The sequence below is a fragment of the Neospora caninum genome, chromosome VIIb (genome assembly GCF_000208865.1).
Source record: "Neospora caninum Liverpool complete genome, chromosome VIIb".
Classification (NCBI taxonomy): domain Eukaryota; phylum Apicomplexa; class Conoidasida; order Eucoccidiorida; family Sarcocystidae; genus Neospora; species Neospora caninum.
In genome coordinates this window covers 2,882,712-2,901,072 of record NC_018394.1, presented here as the reverse complement: position 1 = coordinate 2,901,072, position 18,361 = coordinate 2,882,712, and the positions used below count along the sequence as shown (strand labels likewise).

Genomic DNA, 18,361 nt, shown 5'->3' with positions numbered 1-18,361 from the left:
ATAGCAGGAAGCAGTTGTGGCGTGGATTTACCTTTCTGTCCGTTTCTGTCGTATTCTCGTCTGTTTTCCTTGCGCTTGGCCTGACAACTTCTTGTTTTGCCCGAGTTCTCTCCCTCGCACTCTCCTCTCCATCTTTCTTCCTTTTCGTGTCTGTCGCTTGTTTGTCACTCTCCTCGCCGTCAGCGCACCAAAAAAGGCGTGACGGTTGTTCCCTCGTGCGCCGGCTGCTAAAAGCTTCTCTCTTTTGTCTCGGCTGTCTTCATCTCTTTTGCACATGGAAACATTGTACCCTTGTTTCGAGACAACGCCGTACTCTCTTCTTAGCCCCCGCACGCGCGGTTTGTCCCTTTTGTCTTTTGCTTCTCTGTGCCTTTCTTCGTCCTAAATTGTGTTTCCGCGGTTTCGCTTTCCTTTCCACCTTTATTCTTGAAACGGCGTGGCCGCGCGGCACTCTGGGAAGTGAAAGACGCTTTAATAAATTCTTGACGGAGAATCATAGCCCAAGGCACAGAAGCGACGAAAACGCAGAACAAAGACAGGCGCGGGGATCTGTGCGACAACGGGCGCCGCCCGCGACTCGTCTGACAACGCGCGCACGGGGACGAGAAACGCGACGCATCCCCGTCGGAATCTCCAAAATGCACACTTCCTCGTTTTCTCCACAGCCCCCGCAACATCGGCCTCGCCTCTACAGTTGGTGCCGCCGAGTGTCTATACACCAGACGGCCTCTACATTTTCATCTGCGGTGTACGCTCATCTACAGCTATATACATATAGAGAATTCGCTAATGAGTACGGATCTAGAATGGATATTGAGACGGGTAAAGAGACGGGGTCCGCGACTTCCGAACGGAAAGGATGTATCTTTTGGACAAACGAACCGGCGTTTTCCGTTATGACAGTGAAGCCTCCGCAACCTCTATTGTGTGTTGTGCTTACGCCACGGCGAAAGAAAAATGACAAAAAAACGGACTTCCACGGGTATCTCTGGAATCACCTCTCCGTGCAAAAACCTCCCGCAGATGTCTCTCATGAACAATATCTAAATTTAAATGTAGAGACATGTAGATTGTTTGGCTCGAGGGTCCATTCTGTGCGCGTGACGAGCCGTCTCTGCTTTTTGTGACGAGCGCTTTATTCAGGCTTTCCTGCAGATATCTGCATGCGCGTGCATTTGTTGAAATGCCTCATTTGAGACACACAGATTCGAGGGCGCGCTGCAGAAAAAAGGGTAGCTCCACCCTACACAAACTTATCTCTCCGCGTCTGCACGGACGGACCTGGTTGCGTCTTTTTCCCCTGTTTTGAATCCAGAAGAACCCTTTAAAAATCAAGAACTCCCGTCTTCCCTGCAGTTCTCTCTGCATGACCCTGCTCGAATCCAAAAGACGCATCCTCTCGCTACACCACTTCTCACCACTTGTTTTTAACTTTCGTCCTTAAGCACTCGCATTGCGTGCGAACGTTCAAACGCAAACTGGGTTTCCCCCCAACTCCACCTGGAAGAGAGACGGCTTGCTCCCTCCCTCTTCTCGCCTTGTCCCCCTCTGCCACTCCTTGTCTCTCTCTTCCTCTATTTCTCAATGTCTTCCTGTCATTCTCTATCTCATTCTCTCATTCTTGGATCCTTCAAGGCTGCACAGCTCCTGCATTGTGGACTTCATTCGGAGCAACTGCTTGGAGAAGCTGGACTAACCACTTCTTTGTCAGTGGCTCTTCTTGCAGCGCCGCATGAAAGGTTGCGTCTCTGTACAGAAAAACCAGAAAGAGACAAAATCCGCGTCAGCCAACGCAACGGACCCTGTTCCTCTCGCACCTCCCCGGGCTCTTCACAACTGCGCTCTTCACCCTTCCTCCTTTTTTCTCTTTCCTCCGCCTCGCTCTTCCCCTCCTGTCCCCTTTCTCGTTTCCCTCTTGTCCCCTTTCTCATTTCCCTCTTGTCCCCTTTCTCGTTTCCCTCTTGTCCCCTTTCTCGTCTCTCTCTAGATCTTCTTACACTCTCCTTGTGTCTCTCTCCTTCGTCTTCCTCTCATTCTTCTCTCTCTCTTCCTCTGCGTGCTTCTCTCTCTCTTCCTCGACGTTCTTCTCCTCTTTTCCCTTCTTTCCTTGCCTCTCCCTTCTTTTTTTTCTTTTTTTCGTTCTCTCCCTTCTTTTTCTTCGTTCTCTCCCTTCTTTCTTTTTCTTTCTCTCTTTCTTTCTCGTCTTTCCTGTGGACCCTTTGTTTTCTCTCTGTTCTTTCTCTCCCTTCTCTCTCCGCCCTTCTCCGTCCGTTCGCTGTCGCCTCCCGTGCTCGCGTGTTCGGTCTCGTTCGGTCTGTTCCGTTTCCCAGTCTTCTCCTTTCTTTTCGCTTACTTGAGCGCATCTGGCAAGCACTGCTTGAGGGCCTCTCGCGCGCGGTTGTTGTCGGTGAGACGCAGGTAGCAGCGAATCACGTGCTTGAGCAGTCGCGCTGGCGGGCAATCCGCGAGAGTGGAGACCATGTTGCAGAGAACCGTGCTCACCGCGTAGAAACGCTCTGCCGTGGCGCAAATGTACGAAAGCCCGACGTCGTCCAGGAGGATCTTCTGGACGATGAATGTCGCAACCTGCGCAGCACAACACGCGGACGCGACGCAGGAGATAGAGCCACGCAAAAACGCCAGACTCAAAAGCACCCAGGAAAAACGAAGGGCGAGAAGAAGGCGAAGACACCAGTCGCACAGCGGGGCAACACTATCTGGAAAGAGGAAGAATGGCAAGATATAAAAAAAACCGGGACAGACGAACACGGCAATCAGGGTTGTAAGGTCGCGCCCTCGAAAGGGGAGATCCGAGTTGAAAAGGCCACGTTTTTTCGCGTTTTCGGTTTACCGTCTTGGAGAGCTCCGAGCCTGTCTCCATGATTCTCAGGCAAAGCGGAATAATTTCCGTCTGCAGAAGAAAATTGATGACTTCCGCGTCGTCAATCTTGACCAGCGCGCCAATGACGCCCAAGGATGTCAGGCGAAGGTACTCGAGTGGCCGCGTCTTCGACACGGTGTTCAAAAACGGATACAGAAAGAGCGGAATGTGCGCTGAACACACAAGGCGACAAACACACGTTCTCCCCTTTCCTACTGCACTACGACACTCTCGTGTTTCCCTCCGCGTTGTTTCCTTCTCTTTCGCCTTGCCTTCCGCGTCCCAGTCGCCCCGCACGTCTCGTTGATCTCTCTCGCATTCGTCTCTCGTGCTCTTCTTCCCCACCTCTTATCTTTTTGCGAGCTCTCTTTTAATCTCTTTTCATCTCCTTACTTCAACTCCCATCTAGCTTCTCTCACCGTTCAAAAACGCCTGCCGAGTATCTGGGTGAGAGGCAACGCACTGAAGAAGCGCGAGAGAGTTGCACACGCGGTTCGACGCTGCCGCCGTCAAGGTCGGAGGCGAGAGACAGGGGCTGGAAAATAAAGATCCACACAGCAAATACAGATCTGCATGCACTCATATATATATATATATATATATATATATATATTTATATACGTGTCCACGTGTCCGCAGGCGCACGGACTATACTATACATAGTTCAACTGAGATAGGAAGGCTTGTGCATGTCGATGTCCTCCACAACCTGTTGTCGTCTGAGCGCCACAGCCAAGCAAGCAGGAACCTGTCGATAGGCACTGAAGTCTTTCTCCGTTTCTGACATCGCAGTCCACACACATCTGCTCATATATGTCTGTATATATTTGGCCGCATATATGTAGTATTGTAAAGGTGAATGAATGATCTCTCCAACAGCGGAAGGTTGTTTGCTCCTTTGCGTCTCACTAAATGGCGATGATTTCCTGAAGGATCGCTGCAATGGTTCCGAAGCTATGCCAGAGGAGCGGGGCGAGATCCGGGTACTGTTCACGGCGTTTGGAGAGGTCGGCGAGGGCTGCCTCGCGCTTCTCCATCACACAGAGGTCGAGAAGGAGCTGACAAACGTGATCCTTGTCAGAGTGCGAGGAGGAAGCGACAGTGGCGAGAGACGAACTGGGGACAGTTCCACTCTGTGGGGCGGTTCCAGGGCCGGGCTGCTGCGCAGTTGCCGAGCTGGACGAGTTCGAAGAGGCCGTCTCGGGCGCTGGACCAGCCGCACCGAAGGAAGAAGACGAGAAGGAGGAGGAGAATGAAGACGCCGACGGAGTAGGCACAGAGCGACCGCTCTCGCTCGGAGTGCCGAGGGCTCCGGTAGACGCCGGAGGGGCTCCCATCATCGTAGCCTCAAAAAATCCAGAAAAAGCACGAAACCAGAAAGAGACGGAGAAGAGGGGAAGAGAAGAAGACGACAGACAAGGACCGGTGAGAGAGGGAAAGGGAGAAGAAGGGAAGGGAGAAGACGGCAAGGGAGAAGGAGTAGACAAAGAGAGAAAAGAGGGAGAACGAGAGAGTGAAAGAGAGAAGAAGAGAAAGAAGAAGAGAGAGAAGAACGGGGAGGTGTTTTTGCGTTATTCCTTTGTCCAAGAGAGGAGACGCAAGAGGTTTTGGAGTTTCTTGTCTGCCGAGAAAACACGCAAGAGGTTTTGGAGTTTCTTGTCTGCCGAGAAAACACGCACACTCGCGGCGAGAGTCAGACGGGAAGAAAGGCGCATGCGGAGCGAAGAGAAAGCGCCTACCTCTGTTTGCAGTTCGACAGATTTGCTTCTCCTTTTCAGCGTGAGGAAGACACGCAGCTCTCGATGAGAGGAAAGAAGGAAGCAAAGAAGAGGGAGGACGCGGAGACAGACAGCCTAAGCGGGTAAGAAAAGGGAGTTTGCCTCTCGCAGATTCTTCTCTCCTCCGCGGAGCGAGGAGAGCCTGGCGGGCACTGAAACGAAATGCAGACGGCGAGAGAGAAGCGAACCGCAAACCAAGGCGAGGAAAAAAACGAGAGAGGCAGCGGAAAAAGGAGGCGGGTGCGAGACACGGAATGAACATCAAACGTGAAAAAACGCGAGGCGCGCATTCGGGGACGACGAGGAGCTGCAAAAGAGGAAGTACGTGAGATAATGCCACGATTCAAGCGAAAAGAATAAAATAGAAACAGGGGCAAAACAACAAAAGCAGAGAGGCAGTCAGTGCCGAGGCCAGCGAGATATCAGTGAGGGGGAGATACCGGCACAGAGCACAGGAGACACAGATGCAACTGCGGCTAAAAGGGCCGTTTCCTTCCCCAAGAGCGCCTCGAAGAAACGAGGAAAAGATTGAGACAAGAAAAATGAGGAGAAAGGGTGTCACACGAATTCCGGACGAAAAGATAAGGGGAGAAATCACAGATTGACAGGGTTTTCACAGGAAGGGGGAGAGGCCGCGCATGCAGTCTCTCCTCTCTTACCCTGTCATCGAGACCGCGAGGCGAACTCTCGGCGCAAACCGCGGATTTTCTGCCGACTCAACATTTTCTGTGCTCTCTTTTCTATCTCACGAGCCGTGAGAAGGCAATTGTTCGGTGTATGTACACCTGAGAAGCGTCGTGGACAGCGGGAGGGACTCCTGGATAACGTGGAGAAGAAAAAAGCAAAGAACGGCGCAGACCGCGCGGGTCTCGAGTTGTTTTGGACTTGTGCGGACACCACCACACGAAAAGGAAACTCAAAATTGATTTTTTTCCTTCAAAAAGTTCATATGGAAGGGAAACTCAGCGAACCAAAGAGAAGCAGGCAATAACTTGTCTCTATCTCAATCTGGATATATACATTTAGGCTTTCTGGCATGTGCAGAACATTTGTGTGCACGGATCTCTCAACAGGATTCAAACCTGCCTATATAACTAACCTCAAGGGTAGGCGCCAACGAAAGCGTAAGTCTAGGTACACTTCAGAGCGTTAGTGTTCTTGAAAGAAGTTTTTTCCGCTTTTCCAGGTCCCCCGTCTTTTGGTTCCTCGCGAAGGGTCAACGGCGGCCTTGTAGGACTGCGCCTCTTTTTTTCTTCCATTTGGTGACTGCATCGAACCTGTCCCCTGCTCTGTTTTTGTCTCCCACAAGGACTGAAACAGGGGCGACTGTTTCCCTATGCAGGGAATGTATGTATATGTACATGCTCTCTCAATACGTATGGTATATAATTTTACATAAATATGTATACATACTAAGTGTGCATGCATTACTCTATCTCTCTGCGCAAAATCCGCCACGGTTCATATATCTTTCTCCCATTATGTGTCTGATTACACGCTTCCATACACAAGAAAACGCATATCCGTTGACGGTTATATGTATATATATATATGTACGTATATATATATATATATTGATAATTAGGAAGAAATTTAGAGATAGGTTGTTAGAAGGATAGGCGTCAAGTTGTAGATGGCTATCAATATGAAAAGATATGTCAGCGTTCGAGTTTGTGTGTGCACAGAACAGTGAGGGCGATTTGAGGAGACTGAGCACTTGGGTTTACGCTTAGGGTTCTCGTTGGGGGAAGAGGGATTCGCTCCCGCGCGCCGAACCTCACAAGATCTCTCTCGGCGCGACGACTTGCCATGTCAGAAGCCAATTCTCTGGCCGCATGCAAGAGACTACCTGTGCTCTTCCGGGAAAGGCGAAACCGAAAAAGTCTGCCAGTGATCAAGGAGAGTCTCGACATCCCTTTCTCTATCCGCCGGGACATGAACAAAAAGAAAGTCCATCTGCACCTGCACAAACGTAGATTATTTAGACACAAGCGACAAGCTGTTTCCTCTTTTTCACACGCCACTTTCGAGCGGTGTATACCACTGAAATGCATATATATATATATATATATATATATATATATATATATATGGGTGTCTATCTCCATATGACTGGACAGGACTAATGCATACAGATGCATTTGCATACACATATTTTTTATGTGAGTGCACATATTATATGGAGATATATATAAATTTATTGGCAGCCATGACCAAGAGACGATCTATTGACGCTCCACCGAGACAAGTTTTGTGGGAGGCTACGAATCCGGCTCTCTCGTTGGCAAGGTGCGATGCCGAGAAGAACCGTGCGTGGGGTAAATTCCCGTGAACTAGGCGGAGCACGAGGGAGAGGAAACTAAAGCAAAAGAGACCATGAAGAGAAGGAGTAGAAGCCGGGTCAAGGAAGCCCCAATGCCGCATACTCACACGGCTCCAGGCCATCCGTCCTGAGCTGGGTTTTGTATCCAGAAAGAAGCGGTATAGAATGTATCACATTTATATAAATATTATAAACCTGTGTGAATGTACATATCTATACACATTTATATAAATATTATAAACCTGTGTAAATGTACATATCTATACACATTTATATACGTTTACGGACACACATCGCATTTATCTGTCTACATTCGCCTGTGTGTATGGTATGTTTATATAGCTCTCGGTGTTTGTGTGTACACAGAAATGTGCATGCCTTTTCTACCAAAGCTTTGCTGATTTTTCCGGTGTACATACACCTGACCGCCTTCATTTTCTTGTCCGGAGGAGTATCCGTCGATTTCTGGACTTTGCTCTCTCCCATGTGGCCCTTTCCACATGCCGGCGCATGCACCAAGCCAAAAAATCCGGTTTCGGACGGTCCTTCTTTTTTCTTTTTCCCAGTCTTCCTCTTGGAGACTCTTGCCTATTTCCTCCTCGCCAGTTTTTCTGAGGAATTCTACCGAACTAAGCGGCGATTGGAGAAGAGCCTCCGCTCTCCTTGCTTTCCCAATTCCGTTTCTGTGCATGCACTGTCCCTGGCAGACTCGCCGGGAGAGGTTTCTGCCCATCCTCTCGCGTCTTTCTTCGTTTTTTTTTACTTTCTCGCCTTCGTTTCCTCTTTCTTCACGACTTTACCCCTCCCCTGTCTCCCATTCGTGCAGGCCGCTTGACATCTCGGCGCCAGGCTCGCGGCTGCATCTCGTCTCGCGCTGTTCGCGCAGGCGATTTCTGCGGACCGGGCTGTTCGCGTTAAAATTCTCGGAAGTTTTTTTTCTCTCTCGTCACTTGACGCACTCGTCTTCAGCTCCTTCGATCGCTCTTCCTCGTCGACGCTTGCGGGCTTCCTGTTGCGCTTCTGTCATTCTCTTTCTCGGCCTTCCGGGGCCTCTTCACATGCAGTATGCGAAAATGCCCTCCTCGGATTTCCTCTCTCGCAGTTCTTCTTTTTCCCAACGTGGTTGTCTTTCACTCTGCCTTTCTTGCTTTTCAACGTGAGTGCCTCGTCCTCACTTGGAGCGCCTTCAGCCGCCCTTCCCCCTAAACCTCGCACTTGTCATCGGCTCGGTCCACCTTTGGTGAAACGGTCTCCTTTCCACTGTTCTCCTCTTTTCCCCGCTTCCTTCAAACACCCTTCTCTCTTGTCTCTCTCTCTTGTCTCTCTCTCTCTTGTCGCTTCACCTGTTTCGTCACCAACATGGAACCTCCCGTGCCTCTTGTCCCTCAGGGGGCAGGCACCCCTGGCTCTTCTTCTCACGCAAACGGCGCTTCGGGAGGGACTTTGCCTCGGCACTTGAAGCGGAAATTCGCAGGGATCATCGACGCATGCAGACGATGCAGAGATTTCCATCTTTTCCTCGAGCCGGTGGATGTAGTGGCCATGGAGTGCCCAACTTACTATGACCTGATCCAGCATCCGATGGACCTGACCACGATGGAGGAGAAGCTGCGGAAAAACGCGTACGGCAGCGAAGAGGACTTTCTCCGTGACATGATTCTTATATTCACCAACTGCAGACTGTAAGGGAAAGGAAGATCAAGGAACGGTGCGGAAAGACAAAGGGAAAGGAAGCAAGCAAATACCAGCGAGGTAGAAAGAAAGACGGGAAAACGCCCCGCGAGTACCAAGCTAGCAAACAGGCAAGATTCCCTTCGCGCTTGTGTGCCCTTGATCGCGTTTTTGAGGGCGGTTTTGAAAAATTGGTCATTGCAAAAGAGAACGCTCGCCACCTGGAGAGAGCGTGTGCAAAAAGTGTCGCTCTCGCTCCTCTTGCCCCGTGTTTCTCTGCCTCGTCCTTCTCGTCGGGCCTTCTCTTTGCTTTCCCGTCTTGCGTCTCCTGTCGCTGTTGTTCTCTCGTCCCCTCCTCCTTCTCTTTCTTACGCTTCTTGCTCGTTTTGTCTCCGCAGCCTTCCGGGGCCTCTGCTCTGTCTCTCTCTCGTTTTCTCTCTCTGCTGCCTCTTCTTATCCCTCCTTTTTCCTCTTTCTCACTTCTTTTCCTCAGGTTCAATCGCCCCGGGAACCCTGCAGGCGATTTCGTCTTGTCGCTGTGCGCCAAGTCGGAGGAGAAGTTCGCAGAAGAGTGGACAAAGTTCCTGAAAGACGCAAACAAATCCGCCAAGGCCATCAAGGCGTTTCACGAGTTCTTCCGGTCCCAGGTTGGCGGCCCGACGCGAGACGCTGAAGGCGGCAGAGGCGGTGGAGAGAAAGGGATATCGGGCCGTCGCGAGCAAAAGGACTCTTCGCATGCTTCGGGCGCAAAAGACAAAAAACCCCGACACGGCAAGGCGCAGCCATCGGCAGGTGTCTCTGCCGGCGAGTCTCCTCAGGTCGAGAAGAACCCGACAGGCGCGACTGCTTCTCTCGTGGATCCAACGCCCCAGCCGACCTCTCTCCTCAGCGACGCAGGAGAGGCTTCCGCCTCGCCCTCGTCGCCTCTTCGCCGAGGCTCCACTGACGGCAATGCTTCGCAGCAGTCTGCGCTGGCCTCCAGGCAGCTTGAGACATCTCTCGCTTCTCCTGACGCCGCGGGCTCGACCGTTTGGGTGCCTGCGCTGCCTTCGCCTGGCGCTTCTTCTCTGCCTTTGGAAGCGCCGGCGTCGAGCAACGAACCTCGTCCTTCTCTCTCTCCCTCTCGTCTTCCGTCCCTCGAAGCCGCGCTGCTCCCACAAACGTCTCTCTCTTCCTCCGATTCTCTCGCTGGCCCTCCTGGCGCTTCTTCTGGTCCTTCATCTGGTCCCTCATCTGGTCCTTCTTCTGGTCTCTCTTCGTCTTCTGGACTTTCGCCTGATGCAGAGGCAGGGCGAGATTCGAAGTCGTCTTTCGCTCACGCTGAGTTAGAGGCGACACGCGCAGACGCCGCAGGCGAAGCAGCCTGGGGAAGCGACAGCGCGAAAGCGGGAGAGCGGGGACTGCATGCGCCCCTCAAAACAAATCCGTTTCTCTCAGGATGCACGAAAACCTGGCAAGTCTACTGCAAAGATTATGTAAGCTACCGACTGAGGCTCCCGAGACACCTCATGAAAACACATCTCACCTGCCACGCTAAACCTAGACACCACCTGGTAAACTGTCCATTTACGTACCTGTCTACCTTTCTATCTATGTCTATGTCTATCTAACTATATCTATCTATCTATCTATCTATCTATCTATCTATCTCTATCTGTATCATTCCTGATATATATGTATGTAAAAATATATGTGTATATATATGACGTGTGCATCGAATGCCAGCTACTTGCCTGGACCAATTCCAAGTGAACTGGGTAGTCACGATCAGGCGTGCGACGCTGTTGCGCAGCACTGTCGAGAGGCAAAGACTCTCACGCGAGAGTCCTGTCTCTGTTGTCCCCTTTTGTTGGAGCAGAGTTGGTGCCTTTTGGGGCCGTTCATTTTGCTCAGCCTCTCTTTTTCTGTTCTCTCAGATGGTTCGTCCGTTGAAGAGCGACCGCTACGGCTACCTCTTTGGCACTCCGGTCATGTCGTCTGCGGAGCTGCCGCAAGCAGTCAAGGAAAACTACTCAAAAATCATTTCTCGTCCGATGGACTACAGCACAATATGGGTAACGCCTTCAATTTACCCGCCTCTGGGCGAGACCAGCGGCAATGGGAAAGCGAGACTGTCCTCCGATAAACGCCCTCGGTTTCTCTCGTGCTCTTGCTCTCGTACTCTCTCTACTTCTCTCCTCTCTCGTTCACCCGCTCCCTCACTTTCCTTCTCTCCTATGCGTTGTCTCTCATGGCCTCAATATCATCCACGCCGTCTCTCTTGCTGTCCTTTTCTCTCACCCTCTTCGTTGTCTTTCCTCGCTCGTCCCCTTTTTTTTCCTGCGTTTCGGAGAGAAAGGGAAGCCTCCACCTGCGGCGCGAGAGACGGCCTTCCCCGCCGCTGGCAGGAGTCGCATCGCGGAGTCTGCATGCTTTTTCGTGATTCTCGGTTGCTGCAAAATCGCGCACAGGAGACTCCCTTTTCTCCCAGAGAGAAGGAGAGATGCCATCAGCTTGGGCGGCACGAGAGGCCATCGCTGAGAACTCGTTTCGTGTCTTTGCTTGTGTTACGCTTTAGACGAAACTCAGTTCGCGCTGTTACGAGCACCCAGACGAATTCCGAGACGACGTTCTTCTGGTAAAGACAGCCGACTCGTTCGCGTCACGTAAAAAAGGCGGAAGATGAATGAAATTATAGTACATAGGACACTGAGTGTGGCTCTAGATACGACGGGCAGACAATCAAGTTCGTCCGTGTACTGTAACAAGCGTCGGGCCTCAGCGAGGATGACTCAACGATCTACTCGAATGCACCTGTTTGCCTTTGCATGCACAGGCGCGTCTACGGATATTCATATTTCTACATATGCATATATATGTACACGCAAGTTGAATTTGTATGCAGTCATGTGGATGCATGCATCATAAACGCCCAAGTACCCAAGTCACTTACGTGTGGACTGATGGCTCTCTCTGTTTTTTATCCATATACTCTCCTTTATATATATATATATATATATATATATGCCTTGTGGTGTAGGGGACATTACGCGAGATCCAGAGTTCCTGGTTTTTTTTCGTTTTTCAGGTCTTTGATAATTGCATGACTTTCAATCCCCGGCACGACGAGGACTGCGGCTGGTTGCACGAAGTGGCGTTGCGGCAGAAAGAGAAATTCTTGGAAAAGTGGAAACGATGGTCCCCCAAAGTGTTTGCCGCCTTCCGACAGCAAAAGCAAGCTGAGTCTGCACTCCGTTCTCCTGTCATCCACGCCCAAACTTCTTTCTCTTCTTCCTTTTCCTCCTTTTCTTCCTCTTCTTCCTCTTCTTCCTCTTCCGCTTCGTCTTGCCCTTCTTCCGCTGCTGCGTCTTCTTCGGAGATGCTGAGTGTTGAGCAGTTTCCTAATCACGAGGAGCGAGAGAAGCCGAAGTCGGTGGAGAGGAAAGAAGAAACCGCGATGAAGCGAGAGGGAGGAACAGGAGAGAAACCTCGAGGGATTGTCGACAACTCCACGTACAGGTAAGATAAAACCAGGAAACAGGTGACACGGACCATAGACAAGAACGATCCCTAAGTTGGGTCTCCCAACTCAAGTGTATAGACACCGGAAGACCTGGATGCACACACGAGTCACTCACTGGAGGTTGTGAGAGGCTCTTCCGACTCTCCCAGTTTTTATTACCATCCCAGTTTTGTGGTGGACGAATCCGAGTACGCGTACAATTTCTGACATTGCCGTGCGTATTAACAGCCACATTTATGTAAGTGTCCACGCATATGTGGTTATGCCTCTAGAGATAGATGCGTGTAGGTGTCTATAGGGGAAGAGAGACATCAATATACATAGATCGAGGTGCATTTCTATCCGCGTCATAAAAGCGTCATGCGGATATAATCCCGTGTACAAGGAACTCGTTCTGCATCGGTAATCTGCCACACATTGCCCTATACGTATATAAATATATATACTCACATATGCACCTGTATATATATATATATCTCTTTATATATATAAATATATATAAATATACAAATAGACATGGATGAAGATGTAGAGTGAGCTATGGAAGTCTTTCTGTGCAGGCGACTGGGGAGTCCTTTTCCGTTTTCGCTCTGTCGCGTTTTCCGGGCTCCGTGCATCTTGCCTCTTCACAGTGCCCCTCTTCCGCTGTTTCAACTGATTTCGACGGCTGCCGGTTTCGTTCTCGCAGGACGCTCGTCACCGATCTCTTCGGAGAAGAAGCGTTAGACGACGAGTTGCCTTCCCGGACTGACGACGGCCCTCCCGATGCCTCTCTTCTTCAGGCTTCTTCCCAACCCCCTTCAGAAGCTTCGTCGCCGCCGCCACTGCCGGTTTCCCTTCCTGGCACTGGCGAAAATCTCCCCGCTTCCTCTCCCTCTGAGCCTTCGCAGCATCGTGAAGAAGCGGCGCTTCCTTCTTCTCTCCCTGCGTCGCTTTCTGTCTCAGCTGTCCAAGAGAGCGGCGAGCTTTGCCTGACGACAGACGTGGCTGTCGCGAGTGGTCGGAGCTCGGCGTCGACCGGGGCGGAACAGGCGGGGACGGGCGGAGACGCGCCGCAGGAAAGCGAGACTTTCTCCGCGGCCGAGGAGGCGAGAGGGCTAGCCGCACCGGAGAAAGGAACGACCGTGCAAGACGAAACGGACGGCAACGGCGTTCAAGAAGATCCAAGGAGACGCGAGGAAAGCGGCGCGTGCGGCGCTCTGCCTTCGGCCTGTGGCCGCCCGAGTCAGCCACAGGAAGTCGACGCCGCGTTGAGGATTCCGGCGCATGCAGCCGATGCTGAGGCGGATGGCGGAGAAGCAAGGGTGCACGTGAGTTCGAAAGAGAAGAAGAAAAAGGAGAAGAAGGAGAAGAAAGAGAAGAAGGAGAAGAAGGAGAAAAAACACTCCGACCACAAGGGGAAACGCCGAAGCAGTGGCGACGGGGGCGACACCCACACCGCGTTCGCGTCTTTCCCTCCCGTTCTTCCTCCATTTCCAGATCCGTCAACGTTTCCCCTGGATCACCAGGCTCCGATTCAGCCCTCCACAGACGTATCCTTTCCTCAGCCGGGAACCTCTCTCCTTCCTCATTCTCATTCTGTTCATTCGTCTCCGCCTGCTTTCCCGGGCGAACCTCAGCGGCCTTTGCCTGTCTCCGTTTTCGCTTTTCCTGCCGCGTCGCTGGCCGGGAACCCGCCGCTTGTCTCTGGCGGCGCAGAAGGCGGTGCGCTGGGCATGTCCACGACCGAGCTCGGTGAAACGGAGACAAAACACGAGCAATTTGGGGGCTCGCTGGTCGGCGGCCTCTCCGCGTCCCCCGCGCTCGCGGCTGAAACCGGAGAAGAGCAGGAAACTCGCTGTCTCGCGCCTTCGCTTTCGGCGTCGTATTCCCCTCTTTCGCCCTCGCCCTCCCTCGGCCTTCGGGTTCCTGCGCACGTCCCTGGAATCCCGTCCCAGGCGTGCACTTCCTCTCCAGAAGGACCCGAAGGCGCGGCGAAAGATGAAGAGCAAGGCCAGGTGGTTCTGTTGCTCAACTGGCGACCTACAGAGACAGGCAAAGCCTCGGGCACACGCGAAGAGGTAAAACGAAAAAGACAGCGAACGCGAGAAATCACGCCAAGCGACGGAGATGCCTTTTGCTTTCCTTTTATTGCGTGCCGGCATGCCGTTCTTTCGTAGTGATCTCCGGTGGGTGTTTCTGCGCCGGGTAGAGGACAGAAGACACCCTTCGCGAGTTTCGACGTGAACCAAAGGAAGGGGATAGGGATAACGCCCCACTGCGCGCATGGGAATAGATCGAGAAGCGCATCGAGACACACTTAGATATACCCTTCAGTTTCCCTCTCTTTATATACACATGTATGGGAGTAGACACAGAGATTGGTGTACACACGTACGTCTTTATATAGATCGTTGAGGCGTTCCGGTTTTGCACGTTTGGATACGCATTTTCTTCGAAACGGCTTTCCTTTTTCCGAAGGACCTTCAGAGAGGCCGCTGAACTGAGTGGAGCGCGCCAAACTCGTCTCTTTGGAGATCGAAAAAACGCGACTGCGCCACGTGTGCTGTCTGTGGATCAGAGGAAAAAGTCGCTTCTCGGTGAAGGCGATCTCGTTCAGCATCTGGTGACGCGAAGCACGTTCGCGAAGACGGGTCGAGACAGTTTACACTCCAAGAGGTTCGTTCCTTCTCCTTCTCCTGGCAGTTCGGGTCCGCCGTTGCCGTCTCGTCCGCGCGCGGAAACGTCTTCTCAAGGCGTCTCGGAGCGCCAGGAAAGCTCTTTCTCTCCTGCAGCTCTTCCGAAAATTCGCTTCTCGGTTCTCAGACCGGCCTCCAGAACACGGCCCTCGGCTGCATTTTGCGAGCATGCAGCGTCCGCAGCATCACTCTCTTCTCAGTCGTCTTCCTCGCTTTCTTCTTCTCTTTCTTGCTGTCTTTCTTCTTCTGTCTCTCATGGCCCATGCCAGTCAGGCTCTGAGGTCGCGGCGAGCCGGCAGAAGGCGGAAGCTTCTTCCGTCTCTCGCTGGTTTTTGATCGAGGACGAGCGAGGCAGCGGAGAAAAGGAAGAGAGCGAAGATCCAGAACGAGAAAAGAAGGGACAAAAGGAAGAAGGGAGAGAAGAAGAGAAGGAAGAGGTGTTTGACTCTGTGAGTCGTGTCGGCGAGGGAGGAACAAAGAGGCATCTCCCCGACAGCGCTTCGTTCCCTAGCTTTTCCGCCAAAGACGAAAAGCGCAAACGCACGCTCGACGGACACTGGAGCTGGCAAGGAGCGACACAAAGATCCACGAGTGCGCGCTCTGCCGGGGTTCTGCGCCTTCGAGTCCCGTTCAGTTCCGACCTCTCATGCTTTTCTCCCTCCGAACGCGAGGGCCTGTCTTTGAGGTAAGCCGGGCGAGCTGCCGTTCCGTATTTTACACAACGCGTCGCGCCTCTCTTCTTCGACAACTTCAGCGCGACGCTGCACTCTCTTTGTTGCCCCATGCATGCATGCATGCAGAGGCAGGTTTCACTCGCGCACGGCCCGACGGGGCGTGCAGCGGCGCAGGCTCCTCCTCACCTTTCCGGTCTTGACTTCGTGTGACTGCTTCCTGCTGCAGACTCCGAGCCTCGTCGTTCTCCTTCCTGGCCGGCTCAGCTCTCGCTCACGGACCGACACCCACGGCACCGTTTCCGCCTTCTCCGTCTCTTCTTTCTTCTCCGTCTCCTCCTTCGCCTTCAGCTTCTCCGTCTTTCCTATCTTGTCCTTCTTCTCCTTCTTCTCTTGGGAGTTTGTGGTTTCAGGAGGAGACTTCTGAGCTCCGCGGCGTCGAGTCTGTCGTGGACGGCGCGTCTGCTTTGTCTCTAACCCGCCTCTCATTCATTGCCTTTCGGGAGGGAGGGGAAGAAGAACAGGAGGCAGGCGACTGCGTGGGGGAAGCCAGCGAAGAGCAGGCGTTCTTCGACTGTCTCCTCGCCTTCCATCTTCGCCGCCCTGACCTTCTAACCGCCGCACTCGAAGCGGCAGCTGCAGGCACAGGCCTCCCGGCTCTGCTCGGGAGTGTTGAGAGACGCCGAGCTGTCAGAGAGCAAGCAAAACGCGAGACCGGTGGACGCGACTGCGCGAGATTGGAAACTCACGCGGAAAACCCCGAACTCGACTCAGAAGAACACCGGGACGGTGAAGAGGCGCTGGAAGAACCCGGACTTCTCATGATGGAAGAGGAAGAGAAGAAGGCACTGCTGTGAGTGGACTCTCTTATAAAACCCATTTCCTTCCCTAGGTCGAGTTTTGCGTGTTTTCGCGCAGGACGGATCCTCCTGCACTTGGCGTGGCAATGACTTTTTGTCCAGCGTTTTTTCAGGGACAGAACTTCGCTGGACATCTCAGCTCTTCTCTTCTGGGCATCCGCTGCTCGTTCAGGCGCTCATCCGCTTCGTCTCTCTGTCTTGGCTTTTTTGCTTCCCACGCCTGCGCCGTCCGCCCTCCTCGACCCTGCTGGGGGCGTGAACGCGCACGTCTTGTCCGTCTCGTTGTGCGCGCCGAGTTCCTTTGTGTGTTTGTTCCTTCTCAAACTATCTGCAACTTTTGTCGCCGATCTTGTGTCCGGGTCTTCCGTCGCTCGCGTTTCCTGTCTTCCTCCTCTGTCTTGTCCTCGCCTTCCCACGCCACCCTCTTCCCGTCTCTCTCTTCGCTTCCTCGCATTTGCACGGCGGCACATATTTCGCGTTTTCCTCACTTCGCGCTTCTGTTCTCTTCTCCCGTTTTCGTTTGCTCTCCCTCTCCACAGGACGCTCGCTGCGGCGATTTCCGCCGTCTCTCCCCGCGAGGCCTCGTCTGTCTCTTCGCGTCGGCCTGCTTCTTCTGCGGAGTTTCTTCCACCTGCCTGCGCCTCCGCCCCGCGTCAGTGGTTGACCCCTGAAACGGAGAAGCGCTCGAGTTTCCTCGCACGACTCTGTCTCCTTCTGGAGGCGGGCGAGGGCGAAGCTTCGCAGGGTCGCCAGAGCCTGAGCGGCGAACACGGGGCCGGGATAGCGGCGCGAGAGGAATCAGAGTGGCGCTGCGCGAGCCTCTGCGGAGACACTCCGCTGAGCTCCGAATCCGAAAGAGCCGGGGACGCGGCGCACGGTCTGGCGAGAACCCGAAATGGAGAAGGCAGAGGCGGAGAGGCCGGGGAGGCGACAACCGGGAGCGAGAGGAGCGACGGAAGAGCGAGCGCCTGCTTGCCAGAGTCACGGCAGAAAAGCGTTTCTCTCGGGGTCTTTCCTCCACGACAGTTTCATCTCCACGACGTAGGTCTTTTTCATCTTTCCAAGAAAGTCGTTCTGCAGCCGGCTTGTTCTCGGCCGTTTGAGGAAACTCTCTCTCTCTCTCCTCTTGACGCCGGCGAGCGCTAGGGCTCGACGGCTTGATGCTCCGCATCACCAGTGAACATACAGCGGTCTTGTGGTGAAGACCACAGCTTTGTGACGACGGAGGCGTGGACTCCCGAGAGAAGTGGAAGCGCGAAAGCGCCAGCTGGAATATCTATTACATATACACTCGTGCATCATCAGCTGATCGCCTATTCTATATATACATATATAGGTAGATATATGTTTATCACTGGATATGCATATACATACAATGTACACTGTGGTATACAAGTACGTACATTTGTAGGTGGATGTTTAAGCGTTTGTGCGTATGGATGTGCCAGTGTCTCATGTGGTACGAGAGCTGTGTTTCTTTCTTCAGTACGTCATCTTGGCAGCAGCTGTTACGTGCCCGGAAAGCTGTGGACTCCTTCACATTTTGCGGCTTTTTGGTGTCTTTTCAGGCTTCCTGCGTTCTTTGGCGGTACGCCGTGTCGACGCACTCATTTCCCTTCATGAACCATCTGCAGCTGAACGTGCTGTCCGTTCACCTTCTTCATTTCTGTCACTCTCTTCCTGCTTCGCCCCTCTGCCTGCCAGCGTCTCTCCCGCCGGCTGTCTCGCGCTTCCTGGTGTCTAGACACTCGGGGGAAGGCGAAGAGCATGACCCTCCCGTGTGTCTTCCACTGCCTCTCTCTTCCGCCTCTTCTCCCCTTTCTGTCGCTCTGCTGGCTTAAAAACATGCGACGGGGAACCGTAGCGACCGCGTAGAAATCAACGTGTATGTCCGGCGCCACAGATGTGCACTGGGGAAGAGAAGGAAAACGAAGCGAGACGGCGGCTTCGCGCAGAAAAGGCCAAGACTTCAGGGGGAGAGGGACATTAACCGGCGA

The 18,361-nt window shown here is 52.9% G+C and overlaps 2 protein-coding genes across 2 annotated transcripts; one reads left to right on the top strand and one right to left on the bottom strand.

Moving 5' to 3' along the window:
• Window positions 1-1,630: 1,630 nt before the first annotated feature.
• Window positions 1,631-4,221, bottom strand: NCLIV_027510 (hypothetical protein; the record flags this gene model as incomplete). The annotated part of the gene is made up of 5 exons (XM_003882945.1): window positions 1,631-1,748; window positions 2,354-2,586; window positions 2,852-3,054; window positions 3,301-3,416; window positions 3,791-4,221. The coding sequence occupies 5 exons, from the start codon at window positions 4,219-4,221 to the stop codon at window positions 1,631-1,633; spliced, it is 1,101 nt and encodes a 366-aa protein (XP_003882994.1).
• A 4,120-nt stretch (window positions 4,222-8,341) lies between these two features.
• On the top strand, window positions 8,342-17,510 carry NCLIV_027500 (putative bromodomain-containing protein; the record flags this gene model as incomplete). The annotated part of the gene is made up of 9 exons (XM_003882944.1): window positions 8,342-8,664; window positions 9,147-10,128; window positions 10,570-10,707; window positions 11,211-11,270; window positions 11,721-12,151; window positions 12,844-14,215; window positions 15,103-15,282; window positions 15,918-16,357; window positions 16,904-17,510. 9 exons carry the CDS (start codon window positions 8,342-8,344, stop codon window positions 17,508-17,510), a joined length of 4,533 nt encoding a protein of 1,510 aa, XP_003882993.1.
• Between the last annotated feature and the right edge of the window lie 851 nt (window positions 17,511-18,361).